Source organism: Podarcis gaigeae (genome assembly GCF_964106915.1).
Source record: "Podarcis gaigeae genome assembly, chromosome: 14".
NCBI lineage: Eukaryota > Metazoa > Chordata > Lepidosauria > Squamata > Lacertidae > Podarcis > Podarcis gaigeae.
In genome coordinates this window covers 37,180,946-37,199,967 of record NC_139690.1, presented here as the reverse complement: position 1 = coordinate 37,199,967, position 19,022 = coordinate 37,180,946, and the positions used below count along the sequence as shown (strand labels likewise).

Sequence of the window (19,022 nt, the reverse complement as noted above, 5' to 3'; positions counted from 1 at the left end):
TCCCTGCCTCTCCAGTAGTCCCTAGTTTCTGCTGCCCCTGTTAAATTCTGCCTTTGTTCAGAATGTCAGCGTCCATACATACTCACACAAAAACGCCCATCTCTTCCCCATGCAGGCAAGTAAGAGGGATGATCAGAGTTCAAGGACCCATTCCAACCAGGCAAAGACACTCAAGGAGGGCATGAAGCAGAGCCAATGAGAAGTGAGGTCTGGGGAGAGTTCTGAGGGCCAGACACAGAGGCCAAGGGGGATGGGGACATTTGTCCTCTAGGTCTGAGGCTCCCCACTCATATAAAGGCCCCCTTCTCAGGTAAAGATTGGTTGCTTGGCCAGCCTCAGATTCGACGCTGTCCTGGTTGAATGTCCTCAGTTGGTGGGCCCTTGTGGACCTACCTGGTGGTGGCAGTGAAGCAACCACTCTGTGAAGTGCTCTGAGCAGTACCAGAAAAAACTGGCTCTGAACTGCCATTTTAATTTCCTCTCAGTTTCCTTGACATATCGCTCCAGGATATTGTAGCCTCAGAGAGATACTGGATCTAGCTATCTGGTGCCAATGGCAGGGCTTCATGCTCCGGCACCGGGGGGCGGAGAGCAGGTGGGGGGCATGGCTGGCACGCATCTCGGGGGTGTAGCGCGTGTCCTGGGAGCATGGTGCGCCACCTGTGGGGGCGCCCAGCATGGGTGGGGGACAGCCGCGATGGCGCCCCACTGGGATTGCGCTACCGGGGGTGGGGGTGGGGGTGAGGTTCCAGTGCAGACATCCTAGGGCCTTGGTGCCCCAGCATCTGCCCAAAGATGCCAGCTGCTGACACCTGCCCTGTAGCTGTATCATCTCTCTTCTCTGTCTGCATTCATCTCCTTGTGGCAGAAAGTGTCTCCATCATATTTGTGGAGCAAATCCCATCTGAACTTAGCACTCTTCATCGATAAGTATGACATTCTATTATAATGATCTGAGCTGACCAAAATATTCAGAACAAAAGAAAATGCATCTCTTTAAAAAGACATATTCCATTGGAACATCTTTGTAAGTGATTTGGAGGGGAGGGAAAGAGATTTCTAAAAAAAAGATTCTAGCAGAAAAAATTCAGGCATCCTGACACGAAGGGACAATATGATCACCTAGACTATCCCTTGCACTGGCAAGTTTCCTTAGCCCTAAACGTTCCCAGCTGAACAACTCATCCGGTCTTCCTTTTTTTCAGTATAATAATAATAATAAAAGAAAATTAAGCTGCAGACAACCAAAGGTTTGTGCCAAACACACTAAACCCACAACTTGGAAATGTGCCCAAACCACAAATGTACTGAATCCTGAAAACTGTTCAGATCCAAGTTGTGTTTTTTGTTTCAGTAACCAGACACATTTTCGTTTTAGGAAAACATGCACACAAAAATTCATTCATGCCACCCACCAATCTTTGATTAAATTGGGACGGTTTCTCTTTGACACAGAGTTTGCCATGCTGTCCCAGAATAAAATAATGAGTGCTCTCTCTCTCTCTCTCTCTCTCTCTCTCTCTCTCTCTCTCTCTCAGAAGCCTCACACAAACACCATCCCAAAGACCTGGGAATGATAAATAATCACAGCTTGCTGTCCTAGGAAACCACAGCTCCATGCACGAGAGAAAGAGGCTATGACTGCCTGTAAGGGCTGGTTGTGTTAATGTCCTGTCATGAGCCACAGTGTTCCACTGATGCACTGAATGCTGTGAGAATGGAATGCTGGATTACATGGACTTTTGGTTTGATCCAAAAAAAAGTATACACCACTTGATTGTTAAAAAAAAGCACAAAGTCAGTTACTTCAGTTATGTTCTTATGTGAAGAAACACAGGAACGCAGGCAGCAGCAACCTTATGCCAAGTCCAATCACTGGCCCATCTAGTTCAATATGGTCTACACTGACTGGCAGCAACTCCCTAAGACTTTAGACAGCGGTTTACTCTCAACTAGGGATGGATTTGAGTTTTCTCAATTTCTATTTTTTCTAATCTTAAATTCGGTTCTCCACATTTTTGCAGTAATTTGCAATAAAGAAATGAATTTAATCTTCATGGGGGGAAAAAACAGCATTTTAGTGTTAATTTCTCCTAATACACACATTTGTATGTAATCTTGCCTATTATACACATTTTTGCAAAGCAATTTGCCACAATATAATGCATTTCTATTAATATATGCATTTTTATGCAGACTTTACCTTCGATATGCATTTTCTTATACATCACTTGGCTGTAGAACCGCACTGCAAATCTGAAGGAAGGTGGATTTTAAGGATGCCTGCATTTTTGTTGGCACATTGTTTCACATTGTTTCACAAAGTGTGGATTTGGTAGGTTCACCTTTAAATGCAAACTGAATCAAATTTATCCCCCATCTTTTCTCTTGACCCTACCTGGAGATGCTGGGGATTGAACACGGGGCCTTTTGCATGCCAAACCGATGTTCTACCACTGAGCATCTTTCTTTTGGAGAGACAGAGAGAAAGAAGTTGCACAGGTACAGCAACCCAGGATTTTGCAACTGTACTGACACATTTATTCCAAGTCAAATGCAGACAGAGAGGGTGTGTATGACAAAGGCAGGATAGGGGAGTGCTGAGACTATCCATGTCAACAATCCTAACTGTGTTGACAGGATACCTCAACCTCTGTGCCCAGCCTTAACACCTTTCTTAACACCTGTCTCAGTTGTCTAGGTGCTGCACAAGGAATAAGGAAATGCAAGCGTCTCTGTCTGCAGGTTTATGACTGACAAGGAAAAGAGGACAGAGATGGAAAAGGCAGGCAAGCAAATTCACCCTTGCATGAGTAGCAACCCTAAAATATAAATATAAGCCACAGAACATGAGTGCCAGATGTCAAGGCTCATGGTCCAAAGACTCTGCACAGAGTGCAAAGCGGCAGTGTTGTGGCAAGCAGAAATCAAGCACACACAGAGAGCATTGCAACCAATGCAGCTCCTCTTTATGTCCACTGGCTGTGACTCTCCATTCCTGATGAGGAACGGTTGGGGGAACTGGGTATGTTTAGCCTGGAAAAGAGGAGCCGGAGATAGCAATCCTCAAATATCTAAAGGGCTGTCACATGGAAGATGGAGCAAGCTTGTTTTCTTCTGCTCCAGAGTGTAGGACCCAAACCAATGGATTCAAGTTACACAGAGATTCCGACTAAACATCAAGAAGTAGTTTCTGATGGTAAGAGCTGTTCGACAGTGGAGCAGACTCCCATGAGAGGTGTTGGACTCTCCTTCCTTGGAGGTTTTTAAGCAGAGGTTGGAGGGCCACCTCTTATATATGATCTAGTTGAGATTCCTGCATTGCAGGGATTCGGACTAGATCACACTTGGGGTCCCTTCCAACTCTACAATGATACAATTCTAAGAATCTGCTTCCTTCCAACCAAGCAAGAAACTATGGTTGTTCTTGTTTTTTAGGAGTTGAAATTCATTTCACGCTATCTGTGATCTGCGAAGGTCTCTCCCTCCATATTTTTTTTATTGAATTTGTGATTATGCACGTTACATGAGATAATAGTTGGAAGCATCCACCTCACCCTTGAGAGTGAAAAGCAAGCATCAGTGACAACAAACAAACAAATTCCAACAATTAAGTATGGAACACACCAGTCAGAAATTAAATTATGATGGAATCTACCAAGCAGTGCGGTTGAGGGAAAAGAAAAGTTTTAGACATTCTCATTGCTATGGAAGATGGTGCTCCTCCAGAATGAAAGCTGGGTGATGGGGGAGCAGTTGTTCTAACAGTTCCAGGTAGGGTTGGAAAAGACTCCCTGTCTGAAAACCAGGAGAGCAACTGCCGGTCAGTGTAGTAGACAATACTGAGCTTGATGGACTGGTGGCCTGCCCCAGTATAAGGCAGCTTCCTACATTCCCCGACCCTTGACCCCATTGCACATATGTCAAGAAACTGAGGTAGAAACACCAAGAAAGGCAGAAGGTTCTAGACTTGGAATCACAGGTGAGGGGAAGGGCTGAGGAAGAGGATCCACCTTGCACACAGAATGTCCCAGGCTCAATCCTCAGCATCTACCATTAGGACTCAGAGAGACACCTGCCTGGAACCCTTGAGAACCACTGCCTGTCTGCCTAGATTGTTCAGTAGCCTGACTGCATGAGGCAGCTTCCCTACAGTAGACTCAGCTTCCTGGCACTGCTCAGAGAGGCAGGCCACACACTTTTTTTTTAAAGCATGGGGATCTACAACAAGCACCAGCACTGTGTCCTCCTGGGGCAGGAAGGCCCCAGAAGCCGCCTGAGGGTGTTAGATGCTGGCGACAGCCCTGCAGCCACAACATCTCTGTAGTAGCCACATTTGCAGAGCCACACAGCTCTTTGTAGCACAAGTGTCTCTGCCCGTACCACATTTGTAGAGCAATCCCCATCAGTTTGCCTCCCTTGGCTAATAAAAAGGGCTGGCTAATATATTTTGGAACCCAGAAGACAGCTCTCAGAATGTCCTGCAAGGTTATGACAAACGATCCCTCGGCCTGTACAGTGTGTGGCACAGGGTAGCCTGGGCTAGCTGCAGAACAGTGTTGTGGAGTGGGGTGGGGTATGGGGACTTCCCAGGCGGGCCCTCTCCCTTTAATTGGTGCTAATTGCTGCGTCTGTTCCTGCTGGCCGGGGAGATGTCATGGTTGAAAGGCACAGAGGGGAACGCTGGAGGAGCTAATCCGGCTTTCAGCCGCTAAGCCCCCTTTCGGAGGCGTGTGATAGAGGGGCTCTTTCACAGAAGGCACAAAGCCTGCAGGAGGAAAGGGAGAAATAGGAGATGGAGCCGACAGGAAAAACTTTCACACGGCAGCTGCGCTAAGCCGCCTTTGTGCGGGTGGACTCGTCAGGGGTGTCTTAAAGGGACACTGCCTCCCTCCTCCCCAAAGCCCTACGCCTGCATTCCTTTTTCTCTCCTCTTGTTCGCCTTTTCAGTCCCATCTGCCAAAGGGTTGACCCCCATAGGGATGCTAAAGGGGGAAATCCTCCCCAAAGTGTTTGTTCAACTAGCTAGGAGGGGCATTTGAGGGAAGCACCAATGACTTTGAGAGACTTTGGGCCAGGTCTCTGCTGAAATTTATCACACTCCTCAGCCTTCCCTGCATTGAGGTTGAGTTTCCTGCAGTTTCCTGAGCTGCTTTCTGCTGAACCGCTTTATTCATCTGAGAGCTGACAGAGGTGCAGGCAATACTTAGTACAGTTTCATGAACCAGAGATTCCTGCTGTTGATTCTACAGTTCAGTCCTCCTTAGTACTTAGCAGTCTGGACAGAGGTTCAGTGACATCAGTGTATGTAAGACTCAGTTGGGCAACCTGTGGTCCAAGGGCCTGGTTTCCATGCAGATCCTGGTCTAATTTCATTCAGGTGGCAAGGAAGGTAAATAGAGTGTCAGCACTGCCCTGTCACTTACCCACTTACCTACCTACTGCCTGCCCTGCTGCTCTCCAGCCCCCAGGCCACTGTATTGAACTTTGATTGCTGCAATTTGGCTGATGCTGCCATTTTGGTTTTTCTCCACAATGAACCAGAGGCTTCAATTTGGTGCATCGTCGGATAAACAAAATGGCAGCCACCCAGGTGCTAGGCTACTCTATAATGTTACAAAGAAAGAAAAGTGGTGGTGGTGGGGAGCCTGTTGCACCACTGAGCTACAAGAAAAGCCCTCACTGTGAGCCTTCAGGAAGGAAATAGCAGCAACCTCTTAAATCTGGAGCCAGCTGTAATACTTACAGGTCCCCTAACGGTTTAAAAATAATCTGCATTTCAATATCAATGAATAAAAACCAGTCCATGCCATTTCTGTGGCACCCATTACTGAGTTCATTTGGTTTCAACCTCCTTTGTACCTCTCCCCATGTCTAGCTACTATTTCCCAGGGCTGTTTAATTCACCATACACAGGGGTGGCAAGCATTCCTCCAGGCTCCTCTATTGGGTGCTTGGGACTCTCTATAGACCACAACCTCTCCCCAGACAACACATTTCACCATCCCTCCTACCCTTCTTCTTGGCTGGAATGTGCCCTAGAACTCTGTCTTGTCTGGATGGAGAGGGGGGTGTTTACACCCGTCGTTTGGGTCACTTTCACATCTGGCCCTGCCCAGTACTGATATGCCATCCCTGAAAAGTTCTCTGGGAAAGCATGGGGTCCTCAGGCTGAAAAAGAATCCTCCATCTCAAGGTAGACAATTCTCACATGTACCTTCTGAAGTCCAGAGAGGGAAGACAGGGGAGTGCATGTGTGTGCAGAAACTTACCTTTCTGTACTAAGGTAGAATGTACATCCATTACTCCGCCCACTTTTGCTTCTGGCCCCGCCCACTGCTGGCATCCAGACCATGGGAGGTCTGGAACAGTTCCCCACCCCTGACTTAACAAAATAGGCTGAGGGCTCTTGCATACGATAGCTCATGTCACAAAGAGCCAGTTGTGCAACAAGTTGGGGTTTTTGCGGGGGCCAGGGCAGGGGAGATCAGCAGTATTTGTTCCTATGTGATCTCCCTGACCCAGGTTTTTAGTTTTTTTTGTTTTTGCTTTGTTCTTCTTGACCAGAAGACTGGCTGCAACCATTCTAAACCAGATAGCAATGTACAGCACCAGGTCATAGGAGGCGACGAGATGCAGAAAGATAGGAAACTCTCTTACCTAGGCACTCGTTAGCCTCCCTGGCGGTGGCCCTCTGCCATGGACGATTGTAATGGAACGGTTTGCAGCGGTCGCACTCAGGGCCCTCCGTGTTGTGCTTGCAGTCACACACCAGCTTTCCTTCTTTGTCCTTCACGCAGCGTGAGGCATGCCCATTGCACTTGCAGCGCCCCCCGACCTGAAACTCGCCTACAGCATAGTAGTACGAAGAAGAGCTAGCCCCACCATCCTCGTCCTCGTGGTCCCGGCCCCCTAGTTCCCGGAACAAATGGGGGCGGCTGAAAATGACCCGGATGTCCGTGGCCGTCACCCAATCCTGAAGGACGGGGCTGTTGTCAAAATCTTGGGCTGACGGACGCCCGTCCAGAGTGCTGAAGGCAATGAGCCCTCCTGTCAAGGGGTAGAGGTCGGTGTGCCCATCAGTGCACAGAGCCTCCTGCTCATTTTGTTTGGTGACGGTGGCTTTGTTGGGCTTGCCATAGATCTTCCGACACTGCGAAGAGTAGTACTGATAAGGCACCCACGTTTTGCCGTAATCCATGGACTTGAAAACAGCAGCTGACTCTGGACGGGGAGAGCAGAACTGCAGACTCACATAGATCACCTCAAACTTCTTGCCCAGGGAGAGGGTGAGGGTGATATTCTGGGGTGAATGGTGCAAGGTCTCTGAGCGCCAGCAGGTCATATTTGCAGCAGTGTTGAGGTCTGTGAGGTAGGATGCTGGGTGAGCTTTCCGGGGGTCTGAAGAGTCACAGTGGCGGGTCGCTGGCTTCCCGCATGTGCTGGATGCATGGACCTCCTTCCCAAAGGCGGCGTTGACAAACTCTGGGATGCAGCGGCGGGGTGCCCCCTTTTCGTCATAGCAAGGGTCAGGCGGGATCTGCTGGACCGCAAAGGGGTTCACAGCCTGAGACAAGTCTAGTCCGCAGGCAGTCAAGAGCAACCACAACATAGACAAGGGGTCCATCCTCCCAGTGAGAGATCTTCAAAAGTCACAGAAACCAGCTTCTCTCTAAATGAAAAGCAAATGTTGTGTTAAAATGGTTCCAGTTGTTCACTTGGGATGGGGGGTGGTGAGAGGACAGGAGCTCAGGCTGCAATATGTCTCTGTTCTAGAGGAGGGAAACACTAGAGAGGAGGTAAGCCAGGCAAGCTTGCAAACATTTTCAGCTAATGTCAAAGATTTGGAGGAGTAGCTGATGATCTTCTTCTGCTTAGGATAGGACAAGAAGCAATGGGTTCAGACTAGTGGAAGGTTGAACATTTTTTTAAAAAATGCTATGCACCTGCAAAGGCAATTCAGCAGCATCACAAAGAGCTCAGGGAGATTGTAGAACCCCCTTCTTTTGATGCCCCCCCTTAGGATGTTGCAGAACAAAAAGGATATCCTTTTTTGAGTTTATCTGCATAAGCTAGGGGGAAAGAGTCTTTGCATTCCTGCTGTGAGCCACAGAGGGAATGGAAGAAATCCTACTTCTTTGTGAGGAGACAACTATTTGCATCTTGCTTTTCTGTTTAACTGAGGCCAGGATTGTCTCATAGCCAGTTATCTATCAGAGCCAGTTAGGAGTGATTAGGGTGATGGGCTGAGGAGAACTGTGTTCAAGTATCCACTATGCCACAAAGTGCAATTGGGACAGTCACCTTCTCCCTGCCTGGCCTACCTCAAAGCGTTGCTGTGAGGACAACATGAGTTATAGGGGAAGGAATGAACCATGTACACTGCCCCAAGCTCCTTGGAAGAAGAGCAAAACAAATACTAATAGAAATAAATAAAATACTATAAACTAACTTTGCTTTTGCAAAAGATGTAGGCTGTGCACAGCCAAGCAAGAATGTCTACATAGGCACAAGGTGAAGCTGGGTATAATGTGGATTGTGGGGATCAGATCCAGATCAGCTGGGATGGCCTCAGCAGTTGGCACTATAGGGCCAAGACTCAAGACTTACATCTCCAAGTGTGGAAGCAGAGGCATGCCTTAAAATGAACAACTGCTACCATTATCCTCACTCTCTCATTCTGGATGATAGCACAGTTTGGGGAGGGAGGGAGGGAGGGAGGTAGGGAGGGAGACAGACAGACAGACAGACAGACAGACAGACAGTCTGTCTGTGATAAGTGATAAGGTGACCCAGCTCAAGGCATCCTGCCCCTCCTGCCGCAGTTGTGGGTGCTGCAAATCAGAGCACATTTGATCCTGTAAAAAGGACCCTGCAAGTAAGCTCCTCAGTTCCGAGGTCCAACTGCAAGGCAAAGTGGATGGTCCCCCAGGCAATTATAGCTGGAAATGTTGGGGTAATGGGGGCCAACAAGAATCATGAACAGGTGAGGGAAAGAATTGGTACAAAACCATAAGAACCCACATACAGGCATATAGATATGCATGGAATTCATTGCGTACGGCCCTTACAGAAGCCCCAAATGTGGTTCAAGTCTGTGCCTCTGACTGCAACCTCAAATAATTGGAAGAGGCATAGCTCAATAGCCTGGCTCTGTATAAGGGGGCTTCTTTTGTTCCTGCATTGTCAGTGCTGGAGAGCTGCTGCCAGTCAGTGCAAACCGTGCTGAGCTTGAGTTCCAACTCCTTTCTTGCTATATGCATCTGGCTTGCTCCTTGCACAGGGCTCTAGTTAAGTGCCCCCCCCCTTTCCCTCCCTCCCTCCCTGCACATTCCTCTCCTGGCTTTGCTTCTTTTTAACTCTCCCGCCCTCCTCAGTTCCTCCAGGTGCCCTCCTCCTTTCCAGAGGACAGTGTGTTCCTGCCACATGCCGGGTGAAAATTCAAAGGTTTAATTAGCTCCTAATGCCCCCAGTAGGGAAGCCAGCCAGCTTCCAAAACCCAGCATCCCACATCAAAGGCCGAGGAGGAAGGTGTGAGCCCAGCGGGGCTGATCCAACCCCACTGGGCAGCTATTCTCTGGAAGAAGCGATGCTTGTTCCCACCCACTGCAAAGCCAGGGCAAGAGTTTACTCTCTGAATGGGATGCTAATCAGGCAATTTCCCGCCCGCCTTCATCCTGCTTCGGGCTCCCTTTGAGCGGCTTGTCCCTTAGATTATGGAGCAATGACAGTTACTAATGGAGGAGGCTGGGTTGGGTGGGGAGATCCCAGGCTTCCTAGCAGCACTTAAGACGGCTTCTGGTACATTGTCTTCAACCTGAAGTTAGAGGCAGACTGTGGTTCGTGCCTTGGGCTCAAAAAATAAACAAAAAGGAAGGAGTTGCAAAGCAAAATGTCTGCAGACCAGCCAATATCCTCCAAGTGTGATGGGTTTTTTCAAAGGCGATTATATAAATTCAGGGGGAATAAGGCTACTCAGTTGGCTTCTAGCTGCTGTATGTACTACTTCTAATATCGTGAGAGGGAGAGTCCAGTTGGTCTCGTGTCCTGCATGCAGGTTCCCGATAGACAACTGTGTGGCCACTGAGGGAATAAGACACTGGACTAGACAGGCTTTTGGCTTGATTCAGCAGGGCTCTTCTTATGTCCTGAGTAATGAGAGAGGGCTCTTGCGTTCCTTCCTTGCCTGTGTGCTTCCTGGAGGGATCCCGTGAGAACAGGATGCTAGACTAGATGGGCCTTTGGTCTGATCCAGCAGGACTCTTCTCCTATATGGAGGAGGAGTAATGCATCCACATGTTGCGCAGCCTGGGAATCATTTTGGACTCACAGCTGTCCATGGAGGCACAGGTCAATTTTGTGTCCAGGGCAGCTGTTTACCAGCTCCATCTAGTATGCAGGCTGAGACCTAATAATAATAATAATAATAATAATAATAATAATAATAATAATAATTTATTTATACCACGCCCATCTGGCTGGGCTTCCCCAGCCACTCTGGGTGGCTTCCAAAAGAATATTAAAATACTGTGATACATCAAACATTAAAAGCTTCCCTAAACAGGGCTGCCTTCAGATGTCTTCCAAAAGTCTGGTAGTTGTTATTCTCTTTGACATCTGGTGGGAGGGCGTTCCACAGGGCGGGCGCCACTACCGAGAAGGCCCTCTGCCTGGTTCCCTGTAACTTGGCTTCTCGCTGTGAGGGAACTGCCAGAAGGCCCTCGGTGCTGGACTTCAGTGTCCGGGTAGAACGATGGGGGTGGAGATGCTCCTTCAGGTATACTGGACCGAGACTGTTTAGGGCTTTAAAGGTCAGCACCAACACTTTGAATTGTGCTCAGAAACGTACTGGGAGCCAATGTAGGTCTTTCAAGACCGGTGTTATATGGTCTCGGCGGCTGCTCCCAGTCACCAGTCTGGCTGCTGCATTCTGGATTAGTTGTAGTTTCCAGGTCACCTTCAAAGGTAGCCCTACGTAGAGCGCATTGCAGTAGTCCAAGCGGGAGATATACTGATATAATAATAATAATAATAATAATAATAATAATAATAATAATAAATTTTATTTATATCCCGCCCTCCCCAGCCGAGGCTGGGCTCAGGGCGGCTAGCAACAATAAGCGGGAGATACACTGGAGATAACCAGAGCATGCACCACTGTGGCGAGGCAGTCCGCAGGCAGATAGGGTCTGCTCATGGACTGTCTCACCAGAGTGGTTCATGCTCTGGTTATCTCCAGTATATCTCCCTGTGGAACGCCCTCCCACCAGATGTCAAAGAAAACAACAACTACCAGACTTTTAGAAGACATCTGAAGGCAGCCCTGTTTAGGGAAGCTTTTAATGTTTGATGCATTACTGTATTTTAATATTTTATTGGAAGCTGCCAAGAGTGGCTGGGGAAACACAGCTAGATGGGCAGGGTATAAATAAATTATTATTATTATTATTATTATTATTATTATTATTATTATTATTATTTGATTTCAGGCATAGTGGCCTGGCCCACTGAGCGGGGCCAGGGAAGCAGAGTGAAGGATGAGCAGGGGGCGGAACCACATTGGATCATCAGACAAACAGAATCTACCAAGTCCTGGGTGGATCCCAATTGGTCCAGGAAAGAGCTGTCAGTAGCAAAATACATTTGCCAAATGCCTACAGTCTTTTCAACCCCCGATGCATGTTACTTCCAGAATGCAGTTTTCAGCAAACTAGTACAGGAGGGTCTGGTTGTTAAGCCACCCATGAAATGGAAGCTCTCGGGGGTGGGGGTGGCAGTGGGAAGGGTCTCTCAGCACCTGTAACCAACCACAGCTCCCAGAATTCTTTGGGGGAAGTTGTGACTGTTTAAAGTGACACCATAGTGCTTTAAATGTATGGTGTGAATGTGGCCCTAGTTAGATACAACTTGTTTTCACTTTGGGACACTGTGGGTGATTAAAAATCACAGCTTGTAGCCACCAGGCAGGCACCCACCACAGGGACCCTGATGGCAGGTGTTAGCTAGCCTGTGGACCCTTCCGAGGTGCTGGCAGGTACCTGAGAGTGTGCGAGGTGCTGGTGCCAGGTCTGGGCCAGCCACTCTGTCTAGCCTAACCTACCTTGCCAATTTGTTGTAAGGGGAAAATATTGGATTTCCACAGTCTACGCCCTGAGCTGAGACAGTAATCTGATAGATAAATAAAGAAAAATGAATTGCACAACCTAACGCAACCTGAGGCATACTGCCTGCCTGGATTAGGAAGGAAGGAAGGCGGACAGCCAGTTGAAAAAAAATTGTCTGCATTTTTTTTTCATTTGCAAAAGAGAATTGCTGTTGCAATTTGGGTACAGGTTTGCTCTCTTCTCCATGCCAAAACCATTAATGGCCTTGGAAACTCCTCCCTTACTAGACCAAGATATGGCAGGCATTTGGGCTGGCTGCTTTGGATCACACCTGATCATAACAACTGAGAGTGTGGTTGTGGGTGGAGAACAAGGACCCAGGAAGTGACTAGGTTGTCCTATCAACCACTGTTCAGTTTGCTTCATTCATCAGGAACAAAAGAAGATGCGTAACACTGAGTCAGATTCTTGGTCTATCTAGTTGTTTTGTCTATCTAGGTGTTTTCGGGACACCCCGAAACCACCAAAATTGTTGAGTTTTTCAGTTGAATTGCTTAAGATCCAGGACAAAGCACCACCTTTTGGAAATCACCCCTGGACATCAATTCTGCCTTTGAAATCCTGGTAATGTCCGGGAAAATCTGAACATATGGCAGCCCTATGCTGACTGGCAGCAGCTGCCCAGGATTTTTGGCAGGAGACATGCTTCCAGTCCTACCTAGAGATGCTGGGTATTGAACCTTGGATCTTCTGCACGCAAGGCAGATGCTCTACCACTAAGTTACAGCCTTTCCCCAAATGCAGTCTGTAACTAAATCTTTCAATGAAGAGCTCTTGGATTCCGGAACCCAAGTGCTCCATTTTATTGCAATCCGGTTCTGTGTGTCCTGTACATCAATCAGTGAGTGTTCTGTTTAGAGGTTTTTGCCTCCCTTAGAGTCACCCTCCTCCTAAAGTTCTGCTGCCCTTCTGCAAACCTAACCAGGCTAATCCCTCCCTCTTGGAAGGTGCCATTTTGGCTACAGAAGCACCAACACTTGGAAAATCTCACCTGATCTTGGTATATATGTTCAGAACATGCATTCATTTTTTGCTTCATGTGAAAAATTTGTATCCCACCCACTTTCCAATAAATTAAAGGGGATGCATCCAACCCCTAATCAGAGTTGACCCACTGAGAGCTACAATTCCCAGAGTTCCCTGGGAAGAGGGATTGATTGTTAAACTACTCTGAGAACTGCAGCTCTGTGGAGGGAATAGGGGTCTCCTAAGAATTCTCAGTGGGACGTGGGTGGCGCTGTGGGTTAAACCACAGAGCCTAGGACTTGCCAATCAGAAGGTCGGAGGTTCGAATCCCTGTGACAGGGTGAGCTCCCATTGCTCAGTCCCTGCTCCTGCCAACTTAGCAGTTTGAAAGCACGTCAAAGGGCAAGTAGATAAATAGGTACCGCTCCGGCGGGAAGGTAAACGGCGTTTCCGTGCGCTGCTCTGGTTTGCCATGCTGGCCACATGATCCGGAAGCTGTACGCCAGCTCCCTTGGCCAATAAAGTGAGATGAGCACTGCAACCCCAGAGTCAGCCACAACTGGACCTAATGGTCAGGGGTCCCTTTACCTTTAAGAACTCTCAGCACCCTTAACAAACTACAGTTCCCAGGATTCTTTGGGGGAAGCTATGGCTGTTTAAAGTGGTATGACTGTGTTTCAAATGTATAGTGCATGTGGGGCCACAATTGAACTAGATGGACCAATGATCTGTCGGTATAAGGCAGCTTCTTGAATTCCCATCGAGTCACATATCTCTCTCACACAGAGAAAGACACATTAGTCTGGCAACCTATTCAGCAAATCTCTGTGCAGTTGGTGCAGAATGTCATAACACATAAGGAAATCAGCCACAGCTTTGCTGGCTGAAATAACAACCAGCAACAGGTCTACAACTGTCGCTCCAGTACCAAAGCGGGTGGGGAGGGAGAATGGGGGAAGCTACATCCAGCCCTCCTATTTTATAGTTTGGGTCTAGGCAAAATGTCTCTCCCTGGCGCCCGGGATGATGTGCATTCTTAGCCAAAGGATGCCCTAAACTCTGGATGCGCCAGATTGCTTTGAGTGGTGCTGAATCAATTCCAACAATTTGAAGGGGGAAAATAGATACACTTGTTTTATATTAAAAGAACAAGGGGTCCTTAGTAGAGAAGTGAGCCAGCCAAGTAAGCAAGCCACTGAGCTGGGTTCTGTGCCCAGCTCCGCCAGAAAAGTATTTTTGAAATATTAATTTCAAAATATACATTTCCCCCTTTTAAGCCAAGAAAGTGTGAGGGATTTCTTTCCATTTAGCTGTCACAAATGTGTGCATTCTTATGGCCATGCAATCTCTCTCACTCCCCAAAGATGAATGATGCAGAGCTTAAAAAGTCAATACCGGCTAACAAAGTGAGATGACATCCAACTCCCCCCGCATGGGCTAGTAGTTCAATAGGTATGGAAGGAGGCAGAGCCCCATTCAGGAACCCTTTATATTGTGCATTCATGATGAGTTGCGCTCATTATGGTATCGTGGCAGTTATACTGCGATTCCACTTTCAATACTGTGGGATTCCTCTCACAGAGCTACAGTTCCCAGAATTCCCTGGGTAGAGGGACTGGATGCGAAAGCACCCTGGGAACTGTTGCTGTGTGAGGAGAATAGGGGTCTCCTAACTACTCCCAGGCCTCATGAAGACTTCCAAATGGGTCATGATTTGTAGGCACAGGTCCAAGCATTTTTTTCCTCTTTTGTCCCACCAGGAAAACCTACTGTTTACTGCTGAATCAGAACAAACGTCAATCAGCTTTTCCATGATGCTTTGGAGGAAGCCATGAAAATGGTATGGTAATGTTTTGTGATGCAGGTATGGTCCTTGAATTGCCTTGGTCTGACAGCAATGTGAAGCAGGAAAGAAAGAAAGAAAGAAAGAAAGAAAGAAAGAAAGAAAGAGAAAGACTGAGCACCAGCCCCACTGAATTCAAGCACCAAGCGGACACTGAACTATAAATTCCCCAGTGCTAGATGTAGAACCATGTAGTCAGAGCCCTGGGAGCAGAAGCAGCAAAACAAAACTAATCTGCAAGTGACTTTGTGGGTTTTTGTTTCCAAAGACTTTGCAGGAAACGACGACTGAGGTGGTTCTACACATACCAGTGAGAAAGTTAGTGTGTGCGTGCAATTGGGGCTGTGTACACACTCCTGTTGACCCTGCATTTAATGCGCTCCCACCACTCATTTGTAGGACTAACTATCCACATCTATCCTACAGTTCTTTGAGAAACATTGGAGAAGAGCAGATAGTTTGTCAAGCTCTGCATTACTATACTGCAGCGGCGGCTAGATTATGTGTAAAGAGATTTTGATCGTGTTTGCCCAGGTCCAGCAACAGAGCTTCAACCTGGCTATATAGCATTATTTCACCACTGGTGTTTTTAGTTACCAGGCAGCAAATGGTGTCTGCGCTTGGGTCTCAGAGAGAGCAGCAAGTGAATGGCAGAGCATGAAGTTCTTGTCTTCCCTCCTCCTTCAAAACTGCTCCAAGGTGGGTGTGATGCTGTCTCTGTGCTTTCCGCCCCATGTTCCCTGGGAACTGTCCAGCAAAAGAGCACAGGAGAGCAGTGCTGAATCCTAACCCCAGGACACTGTGGAAGGGTCTTCCAGCTGATCCTCCTATCTCACCAAGGTGGACAGGAGCAGCTTAGACCTCCTATGGCAGACGTTTCACGGGAACCACAGCTGACAAAAGCTTAAAGTGTGCACTGAAACTGTTACAGGGCCCCTCCAGACATCCTTTTTATTCTGCATTCATGCTGATTTGTGCTCAGGATAGTATTGGGGCAGTTATACGTAGTCCCGCTTTTAATACTGTTAGCTCCCGCAAAACTTTCCAGGCAAAGCTACTCCCACAAAACTGCTTAGTTTCCAATCAGTGCATGTCCCAAAACTCCCTGCTGAAATCCTGCAACTTGTTATACAGTGGTACCTTGGGTTACAGATGCTTCAGGTCACAGACCCTTCAGGTTACAGACTGCACTAACCCAGAAATAGTACCTCGGGTTAAGAACTTTGCTAAAGTGGTACCTCAGGTTAAGAACAGTTTCAGGTTAAGAACGGACCTCCGGAACAAATTGAGTTCTTAACCCGAGGTACCACTGTACTGCAAATGCTCCCCAGACATTTCTGCCCTCCATACAGTATGTTATGCTATAGCACCAGAGCGTCCCTCCTGATAGCAATGATGCTGTAACATTGGAGAAGCATCACAGAACAACTAACAAAGTAGAATTATGTCTAGCCAGTTCAGTCAAAATCCACCAGTAATGCATTATTATTGCAACAAGGACAAGTTGCAGAGTACCGCACACACACACAAACCCCCTTCTTTAGGAGGGTCCTAAAGAAATAATTTGATTTGCCCATGTTTGTCCTACACCCCTTCCCTCTGGTTTACATAGACACAGAGAGATAAAATGTCATCCACAGCCTGATGAAAAATGAGTGGATGAGCCTCTTACTTTGCACCAGGCTAGGAAATACATGGAAACAGCAAAAACTGCCATTTTTGAATATTTTCCCAGACCAGTGTGAGATCAGAGTTTGAGCTCCCCCTCTGGAAAACTGGGGCAGAGTGGGGAGGAGAAATGATCAGGGTGATGACCACAAACAATGTCTAGCTGCTAAGGACAGACAGTATTTATAGAATGGTGAAAACATCCAACACACTCATAGACCAAAAGCTTAGAGTGGAGATGGGGAAGCTGTGGTCCTCCAGATGTTGTTCATCTACAACAGGGCTGGGGAACCTTGTGGTCAGGGATGGTTGGAGATGGAGTCCAGCAACATTTGGAGGGCCACAGCTTTCCCACCTCTGCTATAAATGATGTGGCTCCAGTATTGCTAGAGCTATGAAGGGGCAGTCTTCATTGACTACTTTAACCACTATGCAGCAAGATCTCAGGTTACAACTAAGCATACTTTTACTGAAAGTGATGACATCCAGCTTTGGCTGGATCATGCCCTTGGTATGAACCTGCTATTCTATCCCTATCCCAGTCCATTGGTTATGCTGGGTGGGGCTGATGGAGTTTCATTCCATATGTGCCCATTTTATATGAGATCTTCATATGTGCCCATTCTATATGGGGTGGGCTGGCTTGAGGGCCACCAGAAGTCACTGGACTTGAATCTCCATCCGCCTCAGTCAGCTTAACCAATGGGCAGTGGTGGTGATGGGAGCTGTAGATCAGCCACTTATGGAAGGACACAGGTTTATAAAATTAGGTGTGGCATAGAGAAAACGGAGAGAGAAAAGTTCTTCTCCCTCTTGCATATGACTAGAACTTGTGGACATCCAATGAAGCTGAACATTGGAAGATGTGGGACACATTACAGGGAATACTTCCTTATGCAGTGCATAGGCAAAGTATGAAATTCGCTCCAAGAGGCAGAGAAGGCCACCAACTTGGATGCCTTTGAAAGAGGACTGGACAAATTCATGGAGGAGAGGGTCACTGATGGCTACTAGCCATGATGGCAATGCTCTGCCTCCACAGTCGGAGACAGCAATGCTTCTGAATAATAATCTAATAATAATAATAATAAATTTTTATTTATACCCCACCCTTCCCAGTTCAAAAACTGGGCTCAGGGCAGCTAACAACAAATTTAAAACACTTTAAAACACTTAATTATAAAAGCAGCATAAAATACAGTATAAAAACATGAATAACAATAAAATTCAAAAATCAATTAGATAATCCCCAGGCTAGCTGGCTGAATTGGTCCTACTTGGGCCAGAGAGGAGGCCAGGGGAGAATTAGTTGTGGGGTTTTATGATCTTCATAAAAGGGGAGGGGGAGGGAAGAGAAGGGAAATAAAAGATCAGGCTGAATTCAAATTAAAGGCCAGGCAGAATCGGGGCTTGCAGGCCCGATGCAAGAAGGTTAAATCCTGAAGGGCCCTAGTCTCATGGGACAGAGCATTCCACCAGGTCGGAGCCATCACTGAAAAGGCCCTGGCCCTGGTGGAGGATAGTCTGACTTCCTTAGGGCCTGGGACCTCTAAACTATGGTTATTCATGGACCTTAAGGTCCTCTGCGGGGCATACCAGGAGAGGCGGTCCTGTAGATACGAGGGCCATAAACCACAAAGGGCTTTAAAGGGTCAAAACCAGCACCTTGAACCTGACCCTATACTCCACCGGGAGCCAGTGCAACTGATAAATACCAGTTGCTGGAAACCATGGGAAAGCAGAGAGGGCTCTTGTGCTGAGGTCCTGCCTGCAGTTCTGCTGCAAGCATCTGGTTGGCCACTGTGAGAACAGGATGCTGGACTAGATGAGTCACTGGCCTGATCCAGCAGGCCTCCTCTTATGTTCTCTACCTCTATTATATGAGGAGAGGCGCTCAGTTTATAAGTGAGGAAAGGGCCGGCATTTGTCTAGGTGTATTAATGTCAGAATCTGCAGCAGAGGTTCTGGCCTTTATTCTTGGGGCAGCTGAGTGACCCTCAAGGAGCCCAGTGCTTCTTCCTTCCTTCTCTCTCCTGTTGTATCTCTCTTTCTCTTTTAGTTGAGTCATGTTATGTCAATATTTTCTCTGTTAACAAAGAAGTGGCTTTTAAAAAAAATAATTAAAAAATCCCTCTGTAGCGGGATGATGAATCAGCAACAGACTTTGAGCCCTTGGGGCCCAAAAATTCCTGCTGTTTTGATTCCCTGCTTCTGTTTTTATTACCCAGGTCTTGGCCAATGAGCCAACAGATGGGGACCAAAATATCAGGGCTGCCAATGCTCTACATAAGCACAAATCATTGCTGGGCATATCTTCCTGGGGTGGAGCTTTTGAACGGGGGTCAGATATGCATCCAAGGGCCTAAGTAAACATCAATGTG

The 19,022-nt window shown here is 47.4% G+C and overlaps 1 protein-coding gene across 1 annotated transcript in view; it reads right to left on the bottom strand.

Moving 5' to 3' along the window:
* NTN3 (netrin 3) overlaps positions 1-7,672 on the bottom strand; it is a 76,487-nt gene extending 68,815 nt beyond the window's left edge. The window contains exon 1 of the mRNA XM_083711109.1: positions 6,661-7,672. Within this exon, the coding sequence (XP_083567235.1) occupies positions 6,661-7,627 (967 nt within the window). The 5' untranslated portion in view covers positions 7,628-7,672. The remainder of the gene's footprint in view (positions 1-6,660) is intronic.
* Positions 7,673-19,022: the final 11,350 nt, after the last annotated feature.